The following is a 16,700-nucleotide window of genomic DNA, read 5'->3' as shown; positions in this document are numbered from 1 at the left end:
ACTGCTCCCCCCTCCCCGCCACCACTGTGGTCATGAGAGCGACCCCACACCAAATTCCTGAGCACCCTCAAGGTCAAAAGGGGGCTATGGGATTTCCAAAGCCCAGAAACAATGTCAGTATTCGAGATGCTGGGATTTAGTGGGGTCCTCATGGCAGTCAAACTGGAGTGATGAAGCCTGTTTCCTCCCGAGTTCACTCACAGAATACCTTTTGCCTGAGTGTCTACCACCTACTGGACCCGGCGCTACCTAGGCCCAGGACCAGAAGGACTCAGCATTAGTAAAGGCCACAGACATACAGCAGCAAATAAGTGAGACCAGACTTCCTTCACTCAGCGCAGCCTGAATGAATACCCTTCAATGTGCCAGGCTCTGCCCTCAGCACTAAGGGGACACAGGGTGGGGGTCGGGGACAGACAGATGAGCATCCCTGTCCTCAGAGGGCCAAGCAACAAGACGAAGCAGTGAAATATATAAAATCAGAGGCGGGAGGCAAGGGCTCCGGAGAAACAAACATGGAAAGGAAAGAAGGTGTGATGGTCAAGGGAGGGCTCATGAGCAGTGGGTGATAGAGGGGAGGGAGAGGCATGGGAAGAGGCTATGGGGACACAAAGACAGAGGGGCCCCTTCACAGGAGCTGGAGGTGGCTCAGGACTGCTGAGGTGGGTTCTGAAGGACAGACAGCAGCTTCTGAAAGTAGCACCCCGATCCAGGGTGAAGAGCACATGCCATGCCTCCATACAGAAGAGCCTGGCCAGAAGTGGCGTGAGTCGAAGCAAGAGAAGTCACGAGGATGTTTACGCCACGTAAGTGAGATTGGATTTTATTCTGTGAGCCCCAAGGAGCCAACGAGAGTTTTAGGCTGGAGAAGTAAGCTGGCCAGCCTCGTTCTAAGGAGGATCATTCTGGAGGCAGGATGCAAGGCAGAGTGGAGGACGGATGACCAGGAAGGAGGGGCTGCAGTGACAATCTAAGGAGACAGCCACTGTGCTGCTACCATCCTAGGGAATGGGGTGGGCGGGACACCTTGCCGTTGACACCTCAATGACGTGGGACAGCGGGCTCCCGAGTCAGACTGCACTCCCACTGCTGGGTTTACCTACCTGAAACAGGTGTCCGCTTCAAAATGCCAGGGAGAGGGCAGCTCTTTGTCAAACACACAGTTTTCAGCAGAATCCACAACTGATGTTCTTACTTAGAACTTTAAGAAACACTATGATGACTATGTTTTGAGGCTTCTGCATAACCACTTACATGGCTTTCTGTATATGATGTTTTCTGCCATGAGCTTCTCGCTTTTATACTAAATGTTAGGGCCGACTGGTCAAAATGTTTATGTGAAACAGTGGAAGAAGAAAAAAGTTAGTAGTCACTGTCAAATGGGCCTTTTATACACCCCTTTGGTGTTCATCCCCACCTTCTACAATGCCACACGAAAACCAACGAAAGCTTGCTACGTGCTCTCCCAATCATAAAAGTCATACATGCTCATTCCAAGTGGAGGGAAAAAAATAAAGCATGCATAATTCCACTCTCCAGAGAGCCCAAGGACTAAAACGCTTCATGTTATTTCCTCTTTTCTACTGATACTTTTCACTCGTTTTGTGTAGCTGAGATTGTACAATCCTGTCATGGCAGCAGAGTCTTAAAAATTTCCCCAGTTCGTCATCAGTGACAGCAGAAAATGGGACCGGGCATGCGTGGCCAGCCAACAAGCCAAGGGTCTCAGAGGGGTAAGGCACCGTAACACTTGCTTTAATTCTCATTTTTGATGACCCTTACATATATCAGCATCAAATCTCTCAATCTGTCCCAATTTGACCCTTGGGAGCCGGACAGAATGAGTCTGATCCCTGATCCACAAAAGGCACTTCAGACATTCATTCCAGGGTAGCTCTGCCGTGCCTCGCTTCTGTCTTTTCTTCAGATGAAAAACCAACAGTTACTTCAATCGTTGCTTCTATTACAGCCCCTCCACAAACCTGGTCCCCTTGTCTGAACCCTTGCTGGTGTTCCAATGTCCCTCTTAAAACGTGGCACCTGGATCTGAACATGACACGACACTCCAGGTGGGACTACAGTCTCATTTTGCTGGTCACTGTCTTATACTTTTTGTGAGTAGAGCCTATGGGTATATTAACTTTGACATCAACCAGGCCCAATTACTGGGTCAAATGAGCTCAAGCCCCTGTTAAGACCTCCTCCATCCTTCATTGGCACCAGCGGTTTGTATAAAATAAATGTCATCTACAAGAAATGTTGTATCATTAGTTTCATTCTGATATCCTAGTCTATTAAGGCAGTTTCAAATCACACCTGTGTAGTCTAGAGCATTGGCTAGTTTGTGGTTTCTCACATATTGGACATGCATGCTTTCTGAGGGTTCAACTGCATTGTGTTAGAAATGCTGCAGAGGAGGGGCCCTGCACAGCGAGACATTTGGGACTCCCCTTCCTGGTTGGCATCGAGCCTTTAATCCACGGTCTATAACTCACCTAGGTGTACCACCACCATTTAGCCCATGGCTTCTTAGTCACATGCCTTGACTTAATCAAGACAAGGCAACAATAGTCCTGAAGAAGTTATGGGGTAAAAGCAACGAAACAAAAGCTAGATTCCCCCAACGGTCTCAACATCTCCTGTGTAGAAATTGCTACTCTTCCACGAACCCTGGACCTATCCATCCCTACTTGGTCCATCCCCCAGGTATAGCTGCCCCTTCAGGCTGGCCTGCATGATGGTGACCCACTGTATCTACCGTGGGTCCTTCGGTGACAGCCATGGCAGCTCTTCACTTGTCCCTTCCCTTCTGGAGCATCTCGTCTCCATCTCATTGTTCCATCGGGGGTACATTCCTTGAAATGCTGTGACAAACATTTCATGGCCATGGAGTAAAAATGTAGAGTGGCACAAGCCATACCACAGGCATCCTACTGCTAAACCACTACCTAGTACTTTGCAACACCTGGGAAGTTCTAGAGCAATGGGCCTTAATGAGGGATTCATATCATCAGCATCCTCCTCTGTGGAGTCTTAAAATGTACAACTGTATCTGGACCACAGGCCCAGACATTTTGACACAACACCTGTAGGGCATCTGTAGTGTCTGTTAAGCACCCCAAGTGGTTCTCATCTGTGCTTCTGGTAAAGAACCACTATTCTACACTAACTCCTCCAAACTAGCAGATGGGTCCAGTTACCAACGCTTCCCCAATGTGATGAGGGCCAAAACTTCTGACTTTTTAGATTCGCTCTTGCTACATATGCAGGTGTTAGTGGTAAATGAGCTTTGCAAAAGCCAAAAATTAAGAGCTGAGAAGCAAATATATCCCCCATGTTAATCTGATCCACAGTCAATGTTGCCAGGTAGAAGAGACATAGTTTAGCATTATCTTTAACAGTTAGGGTCATCTTTATGGTCTTAGATTCTACTTACCGTTTCCAAACTTCTTAAATAAAGACGATAATTTGTGATGTAAACTCTTCCCTTAATGGGGCCATTGAAAGGACATATGTAAATAACTTCTTTGTCTATTAAGATAAAAAAAGTACCCTAAAATAATGGAAATATATACCAAGATACACAACAAATGGCACTCATTTAATATCAACTATGTGGCTAAGAATAGCTACAGTAAAAAAAGGATCCCTAGAAAGGTCGAGAAGCAGGCACTGGGCAATGTTTCTACATTACCGTGCCAGATCAAGTGTGGGCCACAGGTCACCTCCAAGCACCGGCATGGCTTCCCTGAGCTTGACCAAAATGCTGTCACCACCTGGGGCAAGGTGGTAAACTGGAGAGCAAAAGTGTACTCGGGTCCTGTTGCTGCTACTCCTAGGTGGTTCTTAGAGATAACTACGGAGCTCCTGCAACCATAGGATGGCCGTTCAGGTGGGACAATCTTGTGGACTAACCACCACGTAGGGTCTGAGGCTTGCCAACCTCTCATCACACGAACATTGTGATGTTTTTAATAAATGGATGTCAGTGGTAGAAATATTCCTAGTATTTTCTAATAGTCCAGAGAAGAGTTTTTAGTTAGATCCATTTCAATCATTTCAGGGACAGAAAACAGATGGCCAAGGTAATGGTATATCTTTAGTAGACTCAAACATAAGGAGAGACTCAATCAGGAGAGGTAATTTATTATAACAAAAAGATCTTCCTATTATCTTTCAAGGATGTCCTTGAATGTGTTAATGGCTTTTAATTTTTTAAAAACAATTTTGAAATCCCTTTCTCCTTGGGTGCTAAACGAAAAATGCCCAGTAAGGCTACATCCTGCTAATTCAATGAATGACTACCTCAGTTAAGCTTCTGACAATGATGCAGAGCACCAAAATTCCATATACGAGGGCCACCTGAAGTAAGCTATCCTCTTTGCTCTTATCCAGAATTGTGATGGATGCATGCCACTGGTTTTCTCATCAAGACCAGAATCGGGTGCAAGTCTATGGACATGGAAGAGTTTCTCACGGTGCAAGGCTAACTAATTCACAAAGGCACCATGTCTTATGGCCTTAATCTCATCAACAGCATGTTGTAGCCACTTGAGCTAAACAACCCAGACCTTAGTTAACAAACCAAAAGGTTCCCTGAAACAATGGTAGCTGTATCACCCACATTACCAAATATGTGATAATCTGAAGTGAGGGTGTCCTCTGCCCTAATATAAAATGTGAATGCCCACAACATTAGCATTTGGCTTAGAAGCTGTCAGATGCTTCTATATTCTTAAGCCTGAATGATCTGGTCCTTCTAAAGTAGATCCCTTCCTCTTAATATGAATTTACCATGAAAAAAATACGTCAACAATTGAAATACTGCATCAATAGTACAAACTCCAGTTATTGGACAAATGAAAGATATTCTAAACCAATATGGTCTCCTATATTTCAAAGCAAAGACTACAAAGATGTTAAGTCTTTAGGTTGATCACAGATCCTAGGCTGGAAAACCTTAACATTATTTTGTGCTTATAACCTCAAACCATGAGAGCTTAGAGCTCCAATAAGAGACATTTAAGAGATAATCCACTTTTTTTCCAAAATAATTGTCAGTCTTGGGTACAGAGGGAAAAACATCACCCTCCTGAATATCATGAAACTCCTGAAAGAACTCTCTGATCAGGAAACTAATGGAGAGAGTTCTCCTTATGTTAACAGTTTTAAACAAAGCTAGCCTGTTTCTCTTAATTTGAGTTCTGTAGAGAAAGAGGGATGGAAGCCACCTGATCCTGCTGGGACTCTCATCAAGTTATGTGAATCCTAACTTCACAGGACCCTTACCAGTGATACGAGTTTCTCCTGGAAGTCGAGGAACAGCCTCACTCAGGTCCCAATTAACTCCATCCCTAGAAGTCTGGAAATGAAACAGGGGCGTCAGAAGGAATGACATTACATTTGCACAGATTTTTAAGCAACCTGGAACACAACCAACCAGAAATAGACTCTGTAAAGAAAAAATTACAGTGATATTTACCATTATAGAAAAGTGGAGCAGAAAAAGCAAACGACCAAAAAATTACAACTTACATCAATATCCTTTAGCTGTGTTAACTTTTGGTCTGTAAATAGCATTAGCACACTTTTCAGTATCAATGTTTAAACTCCCCTTCCAACCACTTTACAGTTAACAGTGTTTAGGGAAGCGATAAAAAGTCAATATTAAGCATATTCTATAGACACAGGGATACTCTGGCAGCTTTTTTTTTCCATATTAAATATTTAGTCATCTTTTGTTAAGAGCAGAGATGGAAACTTCATTTCAATGGGCCCTTAACTGAACAACAGTAATTACAGAATCTTCCCATGTCAGAAAATAACTTCTTACATATCAAGTTTCTTACTTTACTGAGATCCTTCCTCACATAGGTCACTACAGAAGAGGAAAGGGCGATCAAGCATTTTACCGAGGAGGCCAATCATTTTACGTGTAAAGTCAGTATATACTTCCCTCAAAGGGTTTTTGTGAATATTAAGTGAAACAACACGCACCAGAACACTCTTGTCAATTATCAAGGGCTCTGCAAATGTAAAGTATCATGAAATAAGAGAACTGTCAATTGTGTATTTAAGTAAGATATAAGCTGTCAGAGGTGGGTGCTCGGCTGGGCTTTTAATGGTTTTATCATTTTTATTCAGGCACAAAATGAAAATTCCTGGCCAGTTTTCAATGTTTTAGTGCTTGCAAGCTGAGCATTTTAACCAGGAGGGCAAGACCAATTGTTGCCAGCCAGGAATGCCTTCCCTTCAGTATCCTTTAATGCTGCCACTCACTAACTAAAAACAAGTATGACGAGCAAATGTAATATTCAGTATACCTTTTAAGGACCACAGTTCGAGGTCAGAAGAATAAAAGTACAATTCAACTACAAAATTAGGCAAACAGATGTCTGATTAACACAGTATAACATGGGATTAACAGAGGATATATTTTATATTAGAGTCACACTCCACAAGGACTTACAATTAGCTTCATGAAGTAACTCTGGTGTTTAGAACTGATCCTTATACCATAACGATACCAAAATACAATAAAAGCATATAATCTCGGGGATGAAAAAAGGTCCTTGTAACATGACACCCAAAGCAGAAACTATGAAATATAAAAGACCGATATATGTTATCACATAAAACATTTAAACCTCTGTATTTCAAAATCAAAATGCCATAAATAAAATTAAAAGGCCAATGATAAGAAACAAAAAGACCTGTAATGTATATTATAAAGAGTTGATCATCATCATATGTAAAGAACACTTATGAATCAATAGAAAATTATCCTCTCAAACACTCCAAAAAGTAGGCAAGGAACACAATAAGCCACTTCAAAAAAGAAATACAAATGGATAAAAATTTTTTTTAAAAAAAAGCTTACCCTTGTTAGTACTCAGGGAGCTACAGATTAAAAGAGACTAGTTGGCTCCCTTCTGATTGCTTAGGCATCTCTGTACACTGCTGGTGGGAGTATAAATGAATCTTTCTGGTGAGTAATTGGTAAATGTATCCAAAGCTTCAAAGGGCCATGAATAAAGCTTATTTTAAATCCATCCCTTCCTTTCAATGTATGTTTCAAAATCTCCCACTAATTACACAATTTTCTTCTTGCTACTTTGATAATTCTTTTCTTAGTGCTGTATTCGTTTTGGTCATACAATTTTTTTATCATCATAATTAGAAAATAAGGTCAATATTGAGGAAGGTATAAGAACCTGCTCAGTGGGCCTTGGCCTTCCAAGATCTCCTTCAGAAAGCTTCCAAGGCTGAGAGATTGCTTACCATATTAAATATAGTGTCTGGCAGCAGTTGGCAAAACAGGTTCTCAAAAAATGAAGTTACGTGAAAGGATTTACAAATGCAAAACTTGACACATTTATGGCATTCTGTCTTTTGTGGAGCAAGACAGGATAATAAAGAAAACCACATATGTTGGAGATTTTACATTATGTGAATAATTAATAATTCAATGAGCCTGAAGTGACCACCTAATATGCAAATATGAGAAGAGAAATGCAGAGAAAGAGGTACAAATTAAATCTGAAAACTTACCCTCTTAATAGACTCGTTCTCCAAGGAGTGTGAATTATATTTAGAAGTTGGTGCAGAAGCCATACTGGAAACTAGCAAAAAAAAAAAAAAAAAAAAAAAAGACAATATGCAGTATCAGTGGAATTTGTAGGCAACTTCCAACAATGTGGCATCTGAGATTTAAATACGGCGACTGCGGGGGATCCCTGGGTGGCTCAGCAGTTTAGCACCTGCCTTCAGCCCAGGGCGTGGTCCTGGAATCCCAGGATCGAGTCCCGCATCCAGCTCCCTGCGTGGAGCCTGCTTCTCCCTCTGCCTGTGTCTCTGCCTCTCTGCCTCTCTCTCTCTCTCTCTCTCTCTCTCTCTCTATCACATGAATAAATAAAATCTTAAAAAATAAACAAACAAATATGGCGACTGCGAAGAAACAGTACTACACCCCTGCAGGCCCCATTTCCGTAGCAATCTCCAGTGGGAACGAGACACACAAGGGACTAATCACAGCACACAGCACAGGTCACGTAAAAGAGCGCCAACAAAGGTATAGCAGCTAAGTGTACCTGGGGGAGCTCAGTGGGAGACACTACACATACTTACACAACAGTTATTCATAGCTTTCAAATCATCTCACAAAACATACTGCTCAGTAATTGTGCAACAGGCCTCAGATTTCCACACTGCTTAATTTTTCAAGATAACTTAGAAGCAGCCAAGCATCGTGGTAAAAAGAGGTAGGCAACTGAACTCACAGTCTTTCTGTCTTTCAGAATTCGGTCTTCTCCAAATTGAGGAAATTTAAAGTGGCATGGACTTGATGGAAATCAAATTAGCAAGATTTGATTTGATCAGTATTTTCCAGGGAAAGTTTATACTTCATTTAAATAATGCATATTCATCACAATTCAGACATAAATGAAAGCATCATATTCAGAACATACACAATATCATTTCAATTGCAAGGGTTTAGGCTTGGGAAGACTATCGCAACAACAGGAAACTAAGTGATGCTTCAGTTCTTTTATTTCTCCAAGTTATTGACACGGAGAGATCCAGATGAAGTCACTGGGAAGTGAACCACATCAACTAGGTAAGGGTGGGTATTTCTGGGATCTTTTTGCCAGGCAAGCACTCACTAACAAAATCTGGCACAGTGAATATTAACATACCTTGGCACAAAACCTAGTGATTTGATAGCTGCACAGTGCCAGTCACTGGCCATCGTGAGGCCCAAGCGAGGTGACAAAGATGCAGGTAAGGGTAACGACCAGGATAAAGAGGTGAGGATGGCTACATGAGGACATTCGATTAGGATTAGGACTGCCGGGCTTCCCGCCGCAGAGTTCAGCTCACCAAGAGCAAGGCTGGGCGCCCATGGGTCACAGTTGCATTCTGGCACATGGTTGGCACTCATAACTATTTGATCGGTTAAGGATTATGTACAAAATACACAATATTGTGAAACATCCTGATGGGGCGAGCTTGTACGCTGGTTCACCAAAGCCTAGAGAGGTGGACCTAGGATGCTACCCTGAGGCTTCAAAATTAAAAATTATGGCAAAATAAAATGCTTCTTTATAAATTTAAACCTGTAATTATTAAGAGGCAACACGACCTAAAATTAGAAATAACTTTTTAGAAAGATTAAGGAATAATTCTAAAATGAGTGAAATTCAGATAAAAGCTTAGGAAAAATAGCTTTGAAAGACCTCTCTAACCTCAAGTTCAAATCCAAGCAAAATAACTCATTATTCTCAGAGACAGCAGAATGGATAAGGAAGACTAGTGAGAGCAAGTCAGATGTTTCTGCCCTGAAATTATTCTATGCACTAAACAAGATTATATACTTGGCGGATTTTCTTCAGTCACAGATATGAAATTACTTCTTAATAATCAGATACTGTAGTATTTAAAACATTTTAATAATATAAGTCAATGTTTTCAAACAATGTTAAATTACTACTGTCAAGTCATTATAAGAATTTTAAAATGCTGGGTTATACACTCAATTCAGTCTTCACTTTCTTGCTCATGTTTCTAAGTCATAAAAGAAAGGAGTCTTCCTATTTTCTTCAACGCTCATCTTAAAAACTTCAATTTAGGGGCATCTGGGTATCTTGGTTGGTTGAGCATCCAACTCTTGATTTTGGCTCAGGTCATGATCTCAGGGTCATGAGATTGAGCCCCACATCAGGCTCTGGACTGAGCATGGAGCTTGTCCCTCTCCCTCCCTTCTCCCTCTCATCTCCAAAAAAAATAAATAAAATCTTTAAAATAAAATTTGAAACTTCAATTTAAAATGAACTAGATAAAACAGAGGAAAGCCCTCGCATCTCCCTTATTTCTAACTACCTTACCAAGATATAATAATTCACTACACAAGCCACTTTTTACAAGCCACTCTTTTGAAGTGTACAATGGTTTTTTAAGTATACCCAGAGTTGTGCCTCCATCAGCACCATCAGCTTTAGAACATTCTCATCACCCTAGAGAGAACTCTGCTCCCATTAGTCACATATCACTCCCCATGCCCCTTGCCCCTAAGCAACCACAAATCTGCTTTCCATGTCTATAAATATACCCATTCTGGACATTCTATATAAGGGATCATATACAATTCACCTTTAATCAGCACAGGTTTGAACTGCATGGGTACTCTCACACACAGATTTTTTTTTATAGTAGAGTACTCTAAGTGTATTTTCTCTTAGGACCCCCTTAATAACATTTTCTCCAGCTCACTTTATTGTAGGAATACAGTATGGGGCACTTGGGTGGCTCAGTGGTTGAGCATCTGCCTTTGGCTCAGGGCGTGAACCCGGGGTCCTGGGATTGAGTCCCGCATCAGGCTCCCTGCAGGGAGCCTGCTTCTCCCTCTGCCTATGTCTCTGCCTCTCTCTGTGCCTCTCGTGAATAAACAAATAAAATCTTAAAAAAAAGAATACAGTATATAACACAGACCACACACAAAATATGTGCTAATCAACTGTTTATGTTATCAGTAAGGCTTCCAAGTCAACGGGAGGCTATCAGAAGTTCAGTTTTTGCAGTCAAAACTTACATATGTATTTTCAACTGTGTGGGGGGTGGATGCTCCTAACCTGCATGTCCTTCAAGGCTCAACTGTAACATGCAGTCTTTGTTCAAGGGTTAACTGTAATAGGTCTAAAAAGTCCTGCTTTTTTTTTTTTTTAGAGTTATACCAGAAACTGCTATTATTCAAAGGTGGATCAAGCACAAATCTGAGAAATCCAAGGGTCCACGTAACAGAGGTCAGGTCCATGAGGCTCGCTTTAAAATGTCATAAGTGAACCTCTCTGTTGAATGGTTCCAAGTGATCCCTGAAATGCACAGAAGCTGGAACAGCGTGATGTTGGAGAGCACAGATGTTAGAGTCAACTCCATTCAAATCCTGACTCTGCAACTCACTATTTGACCTTGGGCGGGTGATTCAACCTTCCCACTATTCAGGCCTTTGGCTGCTACTATCTCTGCATTTTTGTAGCACAGATGGGCGAAATGAAAGAACTAATACATAGGACGGGCTCAAAACAGGGTTCCGGTATATACATTAGCAAATTATTCACATATATTTTCAATTATGAAAGGAGACTTATTACATGCTGACATCGTAACAAATTATTCTCCAAATTAGTCCTGACCCTTTAATACTAGCTAGAATGTTAACGAACACAGGGATAGTGCATGGCCAGTGGTGACCTAGTTACAAAGCTTCTCTTTAAAAAGTACACGAAAATACCCTTTTGGTTATATCTTGCCCAGGATCCCTAAAGATCAAGTTTTCATCCTTTTTATTTAAAAAACACTGACTTTGGGCTACCCTGCCTTTAAAGCGAAATTGAAACTTAATTTTTATATCTATTTATATCTAGCTACACCACACACACACACACACGCACACGCACATTACAGGAATCTAACCAAAGGTAGACATCTCGCATTTTTGATCCTGGAAAAAAACTTTCGCCATTCTTTCAGCCCAATCCTCTTTCTATGACAGAGAAGGTGACCAGAAGAGCCTAGAGGGCGTAGGCAAAGGCCTGGTGCGAGTCAGTGGCAGGGTCAGCTCTAGCCTTGGCCTCTGGACTAACACTGTAGTGTCCTTTCCATCTAGGGAAAAGTGCTTCCAAGTGGTCTCTATTTTGAAGAAACTAGGTTGGATGTGACTGGTGCCATTCCCAGCACAAAACGAGTTTTAGATTAAGAAGCAGTTAAGAAAACTCAACTCATCTAGGCAAACAATTACTGGGGGCCCCAAACTCTTTCAAATAAAGCTACATAAAGGTGGCATTTTTCAATAAATCAAATCTGGAAGTCACAACATGGCCTTAATTGGATCTCTCTTAACAGTCAACACAACTAGACTTAAAGGTCTCATGGTCCCTCTCTTTGTCCCTCCTATGCTGTCCCCCTGGCCTTTCTTCCTCATCTCCATCTGTCTCCCACCCCCCCTTCCTTCTCTGCCTCTCTGTGCCCATCTCTTTTCCCTAGCACTTGCCATATTTCAGATAATCTGTTGTTACTGTCTGCCTCACCCCCACCAGAATACAAGCCCCCAGCAGATGGGGATTCCGGTCTGATGTACTTACTGCTGCAGTTACAGCATCTGTGACAGTGCCTGGCACCCAGTAGGTACTTAGTAAGTGCTGGTTAAATGAATAAATGAACTGGGCAATAAGGAGCTGGCCAAAGAACAGAACCATTGTTCGCTCGATATTTCATTTAAGCCAGGAATTCATGCAAGCTTAAGAAAATGATAGAACAAATCCTTGGCTAATCAAGATGCTCAAGGCAGGGTGGCTCTGGGCAGCAGAAGGGCAGTGTTAACTTCTGCTGCTTTGAAGCAATTAGCTCCACAGAGAACTGGAGCACTGCTGGCCTCCACTGCAGACTCTTCCCATGAAACAGACCTTCCAAATTCAGGTGCAGAAACCTCTTCCACCAGGCCCTGCTTCCAGACTAAGAAACTGTTCCCCTCCCTGTTGCATGCTAAAACCCCAATTCCACAAAACACCTGCAGCAAACAGCACTAAAAATGCTTTCTAAGAACTGTGGGCCATTCTTATTAGGTAAATCTAAAGACAGCAGAATTAGAAAAGTTTTCACCTCCACCTCATAGGGCCTTTGCAAGCAAAATCTAAACTCCAAGGGAAGCCCTAGTCTCCATGGTCACCTGACTGGAGACCACTGGCCCTCAATTAGCAGCTGACACGGACTTCCCATGTACAAACAGCGACAAAAGCTATGCAGGCTTTCAGTCTGGGTTTTACTCACTGTGCTTTCTTATGCTATGTTGACGTGTAAATGAAGTTTAAAGATAGTCTTTTCTCTGGAGGCTCCCGTGAAAGCTGTGGAAAGCTACCCAGTCTGAAAACCCACTTCTAAAGACTGCCAGGGAGCAAGAAGTTGTGCGTAAGAAGCCTCTGAGTCCAGAATATTACACATCTTCCTGAAGGAGCGCTCTTTACTTGGAAGTCTGTTTTGAAAACAAAAATGCCAAATACTTAGGACAGGGCTGCTCAGTATCACTAGATCCCATGCTCCCTTTGGTATTAAAGCAAATTCCTGTAAAGATTTACCCCTTTCCTAGCCTGAAATGAAAATCATAGATATTATCAACCTAAACACGATTTCAAGAAATAATCAATACAGTGCCTAAGGGCCAGTATAAAGGAGAAACAAAATGACAATTTATAATAAAATAATGCATCTTTCTTTAAAAATTTTCTTTTCTTTTTTATTTTTTTAAAGATGCATTTACTCAAGATGGAGAGAGAGCGCGCACTTGTGGGCACACATGTGCACCCAGCAGGTGGAAGGGCAGAGAGAGGGAGACAAGCAGATGTGGGGCTCGATCCCAGGACCCTGAGATCATAACCTGAGCAGAAACCAAGAGCTAGATGCTCAACCAACTGAGATGCCCAGGCACCCCTAAAAAACTTTTTTTTAATTTTTAATATGTATTTTTCAATACATTAGACTAAAAATAAAAGCAACCCCCCATTACCAATTTGACCTCTAGGGGGAGTGTCACCCCCAATGAGAAGCACTCAAGAGTTCCCTTAGGTACCTGGAGCGCCTTTACACACAGGATTTACTAAGTTAACTCATTCTAATTTTTGCATTAAAGTTGCTTTGACTACAGACCACCTAGGAGGCAAGAAAATGAAAACAATGCCTTGAGAAACCACTCTGCACAAGAGAGAAATGTTCATCTCAGCCATTTTGAGACCAGGTACACCATCAATTCAAGTTCCATATGTGCTCAACCCACATGAAAACAAATGATGGTCTATAAAACTAGGAATTTGGGGACACCTGGGTGGCTCAGCGGTTGAGCGTCTGACTTTGGCTCAGGGCATGATCCTGGTCCCAGGATCGAGTCCCGCACCGGGCTCCCTGCAGGGAGCCTGCTTCTCCCTCTGTCTGTGTCTCTGCCTCTCTCTGTATCTCTCATGAATAAATAAATAAAATCTTTTAAAAAAAACCCTAGGAGTTTATTTCATTTTTATACATCTGCCTTTGCACAGGGGTTGGCAAACTTTTTCTATAAAGGGACAGGTAGTAAATATTTTAGGCTTTGTGGGCCATACAGACTGTTACAGCTACTAAGCTCTGTGTTGTAGCATTAAAACAGCAAAATGCATTAGAAACGACAAATACCCACCATTTGCTTCAACGTGGATGGAACTGGAGGGTATTATGCTGAGTGAAATAAGTCAATCAGAGAAGGACAAACATTATATGGTCTCATTCATTTGGGGAATATAAATAATAGTGAAAGGGAATAGAAGGGAAGGGAGAAGAAATGGGTAGGAAATATCAGAAAGGGAGACAGAACATGAAGACTCCTAACTCTGGGAAACGAACTAGGGGTAGAGGAAGGGGAGGAGGGCGGGGAGTGGGGGTGAATGGGTGACGGGCACTGAGGGGGGCACTTGATGGGATGAGCACTGGGTGTTATTCTGTATGTTGGCAAATTGAACACCAATAAAAAATAAATTTATTATTAAAAAAAAAACAGCAAAAGGCAGAGTCACCTCACTGGCTAAGTCAGTAGAGCATGCGACTCTTGATCTTGGGGACAGGAGTTCAAGCCCCAAGTTGGGCACTGAGCTTACTAAATTAATAAAAAAAAAACATAAAGGCAATACGGAAATGAAAGGGTATGCCTATATTCCAGTAAGATTTTATTTACAAAGACAGGCTGTCACTCTCCGCCTTAAACTGTTAAATATAAACTAATAAAAATATTAAAATAAATGATTTCCAAATGAACTTTCTTTGCCTAAAGTAAATAACTATTGTGTCCTCTTAAACTAAAATGTAAGTTATTGGCCACCCCGCCCATTCATAGCTTATTCCTTATAAACGCGTACTAAGACCAGCTGCAAAACTGTATGATATGGTTGAAAAAAGAAAGGGATTCCGTATTTATAACAGTCTGTGCTTCAAATCCCAATGTTGTCGCTTGATTAATAATAATAATAATGCACCACTGGACAAACTATAGTTCCTGGTCTGTGAAATGGGCATGATACTTCCACAGCAGATGGCAACACAGAGGCACTCAAATACCAAGCCCCCTCCTCCTACAAGAGATGCTTTGATGAGCTCGAAGTCATTCCTCAAACTGGTGCTAATACACTTGGCTGGATCGTCCATAAAATACACGGTGTCTAACACTGGGTAACCATTCTGTGTACACACTTTCTAAGATGATCCATCTGATCTTGGCATGGCTCTGAATAGCCTTAAAGCAGTTTATCTTTAAAGCATGCTGACTTCTATTTAAAAAAAAAGAAAAAGAAAAATAGAATACTAGAATCCTAGCCCAAGGAAAATTTCCACAGGATCCCTAACATGGGGACCTCACCTCATTACCTTCTATTTTGGCTCAACAATCTAGAAATATGCTAGAGGTTTTTCAGAGTAAATCTGTGTTTATCCCACAACAGTACCCGCCCGTCAAGGCAAGTGGCTTATTGTCTAAATAGAACATGTCACACATATGCCTCACAGCTCCTCAATTTGTCTCAGCCACATCAAATCTCAGGACTAAAGGGGCCTCATTTTGATGATTCTTCTTTGGAAATTATAAGATGTTAAGCAGCATTTCATTTACAAACTTGAACTTCGGGTCACTTTGATATTTGCTATCCATTTTTTTAAAAAGATTTTATTTGTCTGACACAGAGAAAGAGCAGAGAGAGCTCAAGCAGGAAGAGGGGCAGAGGGGGAGGGGAAAAGACAAGCAGACCCCAGACTGAGCCTGAGATGGGGCTCCATCTCATGACCCTGAGGTTGTGACCTGAGCTGAAATCACGAGTCTGATGCTTAACCCACTGAGCCACCCAGGCGCCCCTACTTTTCATTGTAAAGATCACGATACACTTGCTTCCACTTCTTTGGAAATGCTGCAAAGACCTTTGGCTAAAAGCAATAAAATTCAGATCCAGTGTAGAATGCTTTTTGAATCATTTTTTTTTCCAGTGGTTAGTGATGGATTTGAATTGATCCACTCACCATATTCCTTGGTCCCCTCATGAAAAATGGCACATCGTCAAGACAGCTGATTGGCTTCAGCAGCATGAGCTGTGGCCATGGATCAAGATAACTTTCAAAATGCTTCCTGAATTGGTATCAGTATGCTATATAAACTCTTAGAAAACTCAAGTGCCATCCTTGACTTTCTTAATGTAAAAGGGCTACTTAGTAATATTACAGATATTTAAACAAATCATTAAATCCACCCACGGATTTTGTAACAGCCAAATACCTGGCAGTAAACAAAGTTTTAAAATAGGAACAAGATCAAGTTCCCCATCCACCTGCCAATTTCAAAACTCATGAACCCAGCTCCATGATAAAACTGCATCTCCGCGAACTATTTTTCCCTGTGAGAAACTATTGCAAAAAGTATATTTTAGGCTGGAAGTGAAAAGCACCTTCTTAAGCAAAAAGGTAAGAGTGGTTGTTGAAGGTGAGAGTAGAGACGTGGAAACAGTCACAACTGCAGAAGTAATGAAGGTGCAGTCCAGAAGATCTCCCGACTTCCCAAGGACCTTCTCAGACTGGCGATCCTGACAAAGAGTCCTCCAACTGGAGTCAGTGGTGATAGGGGAGGATAAGAACTAAGGGGCAGGTGTGCA

The 16,700-nt window shown here is 41.7% G+C and overlaps 1 protein-coding gene across 5 annotated transcripts in view; it reads right to left on the bottom strand.

Moving 5' to 3' along the window:
* Positions 1-16,700, bottom strand: part of MTM1 (myotubularin 1) — a 96,534-nt gene that overhangs the window by 65,495 nt on the left and 14,339 nt on the right. For 3 of the 5 annotated variants that reach the window (XM_038588540.1, XM_038588543.1, XM_038588542.1), the window contains exons 2-4: positions 7,552-7,622; positions 5,290-5,362; positions 3,437-3,531 (exon numbers count right to left, since the gene is read on the bottom strand). In XM_038588540.1, the coding sequence (XP_038444468.1) occupies positions 3,437-3,531; positions 5,290-5,362; positions 7,552-7,614 (231 nt within the window). In that variant the 5' untranslated portion in view covers positions 7,615-7,622. Of the gene's footprint in view, positions 1-3,436; positions 3,532-5,289; positions 5,363-7,551; positions 7,623-12,822; positions 13,025-16,700 lie in introns of those variants that run through there. The other 2 variants (XM_038588541.1, XM_038588544.1) reach the window with 2 other exon arrangements.

Source organism: Canis lupus, chromosome X (genome assembly GCF_011100685.1).
Source record: "Canis lupus familiaris isolate Mischka breed German Shepherd chromosome X, alternate assembly UU_Cfam_GSD_1.0, whole genome shotgun sequence".
NCBI classification, from domain to species: domain Eukaryota; kingdom Metazoa; phylum Chordata; class Mammalia; order Carnivora; family Canidae; genus Canis; species Canis lupus.
This window is presented reverse-complemented; position numbering and strand designations above follow the sequence as displayed.